This window comes from Myzus persicae, unplaced genomic scaffold (assembly GCF_001856785.1).
Source record: "Myzus persicae strain clone G006 unplaced genomic scaffold, MPER_G0061.0, whole genome shotgun sequence".
Taxonomy (NCBI): domain Eukaryota; kingdom Metazoa; phylum Arthropoda; class Insecta; order Hemiptera; family Aphididae; genus Myzus; species Myzus persicae.
Genome location: NW_019100863.1, coordinates 15,652 through 23,049, shown reverse-complemented (window position 1 = coordinate 23,049; position 7,398 = coordinate 15,652). Strand labels below are relative to the sequence as shown.

The 7,398-nt window shown below is 32.9% G+C and overlaps 1 protein-coding gene and 1 pseudogene across 1 annotated transcript; both read left to right on the top strand.

The window, feature by feature from the left end:
* Positions 1–202: 202 nt before the first annotated feature.
* Positions 203–5,106, top strand: LOC111026505 (annotated as a pseudogene).
* A 277-nt stretch (positions 5,107–5,383) lies between these two features.
* Positions 5,384–7,072, top strand: LOC111026503. The gene is made up of 2 exons (XM_022304603.1): positions 5,384–5,482; positions 6,745–7,072. The coding sequence occupies exons 1-2, from the start codon at positions 5,384–5,386 to the stop codon at positions 7,063–7,065; spliced, it is 420 nt and encodes a 139-aa protein (XP_022160295.1). The 3' UTR covers positions 7,066–7,072.
* Positions 7,073–7,398: the final 326 nt, after the last annotated feature.

The window sequence follows — 7,398 nt, the reverse complement described above, 5'->3', positions numbered from 1 at the left end:
GGCTATGTGTCTGTTTTTTTTGGATCAACAGGAAACAATTGATCATAAATTTATGGTGGCGGGCCGCTCAAGAATGGAGTGTCACTTGGATCACGCTAAAATTGAAAAAGCTTGGAAAACATTTCCTTCATCTATTAGTCATCCATATGATTGGATGCAATTAATTAGATTTGCAAGATAAAATAAGTTTTTGGTAGTAGAAATGGTGCAAGAAATGTTTTTTGACTTCAACAAATTATTGAAAAAATCTTATCAAATGAAGAAAACCAAAGAAAATAAAGAAAAATTTGTTTTTCGAGATGTTAAGTGGATTCGGTACATTAAAAATGAAAAAGGTATAGTATCTAATAAAACTTCCCTTGGTTTAAATGAGAAATTCCTCAAATTGAACTTAAACAGGAAAAATGCAACTTCAATGGAAATTAAGAGAGCATACTATGATACGTTATGTATAACTGAAGAAAAAAAGAAGGATCTTATGACATTATTGGCATTTATACTTGAAACATTTCATAATTTTTATAAAAGCCTGAAATCAAACATAGATATTAATGATCCTATAATATCTGATGAAGAAAATGAATGATGTAACTTCTGTACAATTTGTTTTTATTTTGTTATTTTAATATTTTGTTTTATTTTATCAAATTGATTATTCTTTATACTAAAAGTTACTATTTATTTTATCTTAAAAGTAATTGTTTATTTTTAAAAGTTATATTGTTAAATATGTTATTGATATTATGATTTTAATAAAACCTAAAATCAGTCAAAAATATATTACCTACTAGTACTATATTCTTAATTATTATTATTATTTACTTATATTAAAATATATCATATAAACTTTATTAGATAAATAAAATTATTAGGTAGTTTGGTGTGTCTAGAGGGGGTAGTGTCACAGAGGTCGGATGTGAAACAGCTACTTTTAAAAAGTGTACACTATTGCCCGGCTACTAAACAAATGCATGTGCATAGACACACCAACTACACTTCCCCGAACTTCGCATTTACGGCAAATACATCGAATATCAGATACCCAACTAGAGATAATGACGGCAATCTACTAGAAACAGAGTCTGGGCTCTCTGTATTTAAAGATCGGCAGACATTAACTATCAGGGAATCTGCTGAAAAAAGCCCAGCCGGGCAATTGGTCCGGTCTGTTGAAGTGTTGGTGGAGGATGATTTGATGGATACGTGCAAACCTGGTGACAGGGTAATGATTGTTGGTGTTTATCGAAGTTTTTCGCCACCAAAAGGCAGCATTTTTTTAAAAACAATGGTCATTGCAAATAACGTAATCGTAAAAAATGCCAAATTTTTTGTAGACGGATCAGACGTTAACCTCTGCAGAAAATTACTAGCAATAAAAAAGGACGCCATATTTGATTTGCTGGCCGATTCTATAGCGCCTAGCATCCATGGCCATAAAAAAGTTAAAAATGCAATTGTGTGTTTATTGTTGGGTGGTGTAGAAAGAAGAAACTATATTACCCAACAATACACGTATACGAGGAGATATAAATGTGTTATTAGTTGGGGATCCGTCAGTGTCAAAATCACAATTGCTGAGATATGTGTTGCAGGTTGCTCCATTTGCGTTATGCACTGCAGGTAGAAGATCTACAGGCGTTGAGTTGACTGCTGCTGTCACTACGAATAAAGCATCTGACGGTCGTCAGTTAGACGCTGGGGCTATGGTACTTGCTGACAGAGGTGTGGTGTGTATTGATGAAGTTGACAAAATGTCAGATATTGACAGAGTAGCTATTCATGAGGCTATGGAGCAAGGGAGTGTGTCTATTTCAAAATCTGGTATACATGCAAAGCTTAATGCTAGGTGCTCTGTTTTAGCAGCTGCTAACCCACTTGGTGGTATAATCAACGTATAACTCCAACGGCAACATAGGTATGCAAGATTCATTATTGTCTCGGTTTGATTTAATGTTCATCATGTTGGATGAACCTAATCGTGAAAATGATATTTTGACAAGTGACCATGTAATGCACATGCATAGATATAGAGATCCGAAAGAACAAGACGGTGAAGTGTTGCCATTCAATTCAGATGTGGATGTTTTGACTACCAACATATTGGAACATGAATTAACAACATCATGGCAGATTTCCGACGTATTCGAGAAACAAAACAGTGTACTTACATGGGCCGGTCAAAAAAGAAATATTGAAAAGCGGATTCTTGCGAAAATATTTAGCGATTGCTAAATGCATAAAACCACAATTAGGCACCGAGGCTTCTGCAATTATCATAAAAGAGTATGCAAGAATCCGCTCCCCGGAGGCTGTTAGTACTGGTACCGAACGAACTATGCCTGTCACACCCAGGGCCTTGGAAAGCCTAGTGCGCATAGGAAAAGCGCATGCCAAGGCTAGGTTTTCCAAAATTGTTGAGACACAAGACGCCAGATTCGCTGTGGACCTTATAAATGTTAGTTATTTTCATAAACAATAAATAACTTAAAAAATAAACTATGATCTTGTTCTTTATTTATTCGTGTACGGAAAAACAATATAATTTACTGATGATGAAATGTCCATTTTGTGAAAAAGAGTTAATTTATGAATGCTCAATGATATTTCTTAATTTCTTATGAACATAGCTCACTTCCAAACATCAAATACATTATTATTAACTAAAAGACAATATTTTACTAATTAAGTATATATTGGGGTACATAGATAGATAGATAGATAGATAGATAGATAGATAGATAATTTATTGGCCAAAAATAAATATTAAAAATAAACATTTATTAATACAAATTATACAAATTATATACAATTATAAAAGATATTATTTAAAAATTATCATAGTTATACCTATGATTTATTTTTATAACGTTTAATTTTTATCTATTATATATAATTGCCAAGTACTTTAATTTATTTATCCTTTATTAAATTTAAATAATGAAATTTATTAACCAGAAAATATATGTAATTGTTTCTATCTCAATCGTCTACCATAATTTAAAGCTATTTTCTATAATGTTTGATACCTAGTTACTCCTGGTGGCAGGCCCGTGTACAGGGGCGGAATAGGGGTTCAACCCCCCCCCCCCCGAAATTTTTGAAGTAGGTATATAATATTTATAATATAGGTTTATATAAACCTTTATATATAGCCTCCCACCGTGCAAAAAACAGTTACAATTATATAAAAGGAATATCCCAATGGAACTTTGAAAAGTTCCAACGGGACTTCCATTAGAGGTAAGTAAATCTTTACAACAAATAAGTGTAGATTTATCTGAGTGTAGTCAATATGTCAATATCTGTGTGCAAGTTATTAATTCAATTCATGAAAATAGTGAGGAAGAATTCCACAAATTATTTTTAGATGTCGAAAATGTATTAAGCTTAGTAGATGAAATGGTTAAAATGCCACGATTAATTAGGTAATTTATCTATCGTAACGATATTCCGGCAGATTCGCCAGAACAGTATTATAGGAGATCAATTTTTTCGCCATTTTTAGACTACTTCAAAAGTCAATTAATTGAAAGATTTACCTATAAAACACAATTACATTATTTCTGGGCTGCAAAATTTTATTCCAAGGTTTTGGTTTAATTAAATTAAAACCAAGTAGCGATGAGTTTAAAAAATACATTGATTTTTACAAAAGCTTTTTACCGACTTATGAAACTTTTGAATCAGAATTGAAGGTGTGGGTGGAAAAATAGAAATTGGTACCCGATAACGAACTTCCTAATCGATACTTTAGGCGTCATGTCGAAGGCCTTTATCCAAACATTTGGTGTTTAATATCTATACTTGCAACACTCCCGGTGTCAACTTTATCTATAGAACGTTCTTTTTCAACTTTAAGACGATTTAAGACGATTAAAAACCTATTTGAGGAATAGCTGCAATGAAAATCGTCAAACAGGTTTAGTTTTATTGTCAGTCCACCGAGGTATACAAATAGATATTGAAGAAATAATCAATACATTTTCCAGAATGCCACGAAAAGTTGACTTTGTTTTATGAATTAAAATTGTAGTTATTCAACCATTTTTTATATTTTTTATACATTTTTATATTATAATATTTCATAGTGCATAATATTATTGATCAAATTATAATATAATTATTAATTATGTATTTAAAAATATTTTAACCCCCCCCCCTCCCCCCAAAAATTGATCCTGGATACGTGCTTGTCTGGTGGGGATGTATCCGGAGTAAATCTAATATGTCCAATTAATTCATAACACTGTTTGAAAACTACAATACTAAGAAAAGTAGCCACTTAAGTCCTAAAAAAAATTATTCTTGTTAATTTACTCGTATTTATTGAAAAATTAAGTTTTTACAAGTATAAAAAATATACATTTCAAGTATAGAACTGTTTATATTTTTGTCTATAACAGTACATTTTAGAAGCCTATTTGGTGCCCTTAATTTTTTATCAAATTATTTCTATTATATTGCTAGTATATAATAACATTGGTAGCCGATACTCAACTAAAAAATAAATGTATGTCTTTCCATTTACTTATATGAAACCGGCCCACTTGAATTCCCTTATTTAAGCCCTATAATGCAGAGCATGACGACACACCAATATAATATTATGTGTAATAAGTAATTATTTTACACATACTATTTGTAAAATAAATACCTGTTAAAAAGTGTTACTAAATGACCAAACAAGAAAAAGGGGGAAAAAAAATAGTTATCACCAAAATGTCAAACATCGTAACACTATACACGTGATGCGGGCATTCTGGCGATATCATATTATGCATAACGCACACGTATTAGATCGGCACTCAGTATTCAGTAGTGTCCTGAGTAAATAAATTAAAATTAATTAATAGAGAGAATATAATACAAAGGATGAAGGGGTAAAGTGGTAAAAAATGCTATCCAGTTGTGGAAAACTCCAAACTGTAATCCAACATGGATACGTTTCTATACAATTTTAATACTATTCAGTTCAATATTATTCTTTGACAATTATTTTTTTTAAATTTGAATTAGATTTGTCATCAAACAGACATTGTGTGAAGCTGCACTGTCTTTGAGCGCAGTAAACACAAACGAAAAATTGTTCGATCACCATTAATATAAAAAAAAAAAACACGCTTATACTATTTTCATCGTTGATGCTTTATTAAAGCATAATAGGTATTTTAGGCTATGCTCGAATTAAAACGATGAGTGTGATGCGTCGATGTCACATCAAGCAGCCGCTTAAGTGGTCCGGATGAGTCGCACAGATCGGTGAAGATCCGGAAAACAGCAATGATGTGGAGGCCTAACGACCTAACCTAACCTATCGGAAGCACGTACGGGTTACCGATTCTCACACATTTATTTCAATGATTTCGTACCACCCATTAACACCATGAGCAACGGCACCATATCGTTTGAAATCATTTTTATGTTATTTGCTACATGCCACCGCGGCCACGTATTGCGGCCAATAGTTATGGTATGGCAAGATGTAATTTCAGACAAATCACAGTCACCCAAATATTACAAATCTGAAAATAAACTATGAAGACAAACAGATAACAGTATGTTAGGATAAAATTCTATCACTCCATAATATGGAAAGGTTCTTGTTTTGCTTCATTAAAGTAGGCATACTCGTACATACAGATCCACCACAAGCCTACAACCGTGAAAAACTGAAAACCGAATCAAGGTAGTGCCGTTGTCGAATGCAAAGTGATAGTCACCCGAAGATGACGTCAGCTCTATCGGAAGACCGTACAGGTAAATATATAAATCCCCATAAGTTTATTTCCATAAATTTGTACCAACTGCATGAGAAGATAAACCAAATACAGAAGGTTAAAAATTTAAAATACAATGATTCGAATTTAATTCAAAACAATGAAATGAAAAATTTCACGAATTTTTTGTATCACACAACAGTTCGTCATTCGCATGAAAATTTGTACACGCTTTGGACGGCCAAAATTCAATCTCTCTGCTTTAAAATCTATGAAATAGAAACGTCACTTTCAAAACCATTCTCTATCGTTATAATAATTAAAATTTATTTATTCTTGAATTTTTTTCCGCCAACATATTGTTGTTTGACCTTAACGATGCTACAAACTAAATGTATAACAGATTTGATGTTGTAGAATATATAAGTTGTAAGGATATAATTTTTGGGTAGTATTAAAATAACACAATCAATTCTGCATAGTTATTAAGGGTACCAAATCTGTGAACACTATGTGATGTTTTGCTATTAAACAAAATTAATAAATCAAAATGTTCTCAAAAATGTATAGATGTATATTGTTTGTTGCGAAATCCGGTTTAATGTAAATAATGTAATACGGTTATAACTCAACTGAATATGCTGGATTACATGTATTAATATTATAAATTATGAATAAAAAAAAAATAATAATAATATAAACAATATTATTCTATACAGTTTTTTTTATTAACATTGTTATCATATATTATTACACGTTAGAACAAAATAAAAAATAATAAAATAAATATCATACAATTTTCTTTATTTTCATTCTAATTTTTTAGCTTCTAGCGTTTGACTTTCTTCCACAATCGTCTAGAAGAAACCGGACAAATATTTGAGGGGAGATATGCTGGTGCGCTCAAATCAGTGAATTTCCATGTTCTCAGACATATATTGTACCAAGGACAAAAATAGAGGATTTGCGGAGACTGTCAGACCAGGAAGTCTGCGGTGACCGAGCGTGCTGGGTGGTTCTCGTTTAGCCACGACGATATGACACAGTGCACTACAGCTCACGACCGACTGAGATTCAACCGGCAGCACTCTCGAAGGAGCAAGAGGATGTTGGTGCTCAACGGCGATTATGGCACGCAGCGGCAGCAGCCACAGGACCAGGATCAGGATCAGCTATACAGACGTGTCTAAAGATCGGCCTTTGCCGAAGGACCATCGAAAACGGTGGCCGCTTACTGGAAACCGACCCGTGTTCGTTCTGTGGGTGGTCAGCTGGGCGGTTCGGACTAGAAAGCTTTTGGCTGCAGATCGGAGAGGCGTGTCGAGTGCAACGGACCGGGAAATGGTGACTGGAGGTGACTGTGAAACTGATTAAAGAATAAGAAGTGTGAAGGTGGCAGCTTCAATAGAAACGTGACAAGGCTTCGAGAACGCCAGCTGGCGCATATTACAGGAAACTTGCAGGTTAGATTTGTGTGCTGAAAATAATAAACGAAATTAAAAATTTTGATTTTTCCACGATTCTTCAACATTTTAATATATTATATTCTATATAGTAACACTCATTAAAAATTCAATTCATACTACTGTTACAGTATAGGACTTACTTATGATATAGATATTCTATTAGGTACCATGTATTGTGGTAAAATCGTTACTTTTGTTGTAATGCTTCAATAAGT

Excerpts from the sequence above, each read along its gene's own strand:
- LOC111026503 (XM_022304603.1), top strand. The coding sequence starts at position 5,384 with ATGAGCAACGGCACCATATCGTTTGAAATCATTTTTATGTTATTTGCT. Across the intron at positions 5,483-6,744 it reads TAGTTATGGTATGGCAAGAT|CCACGACGATATGACACAGT; the intron begins GTAATTTCAGAC and ends GTTCTCGTTTAG.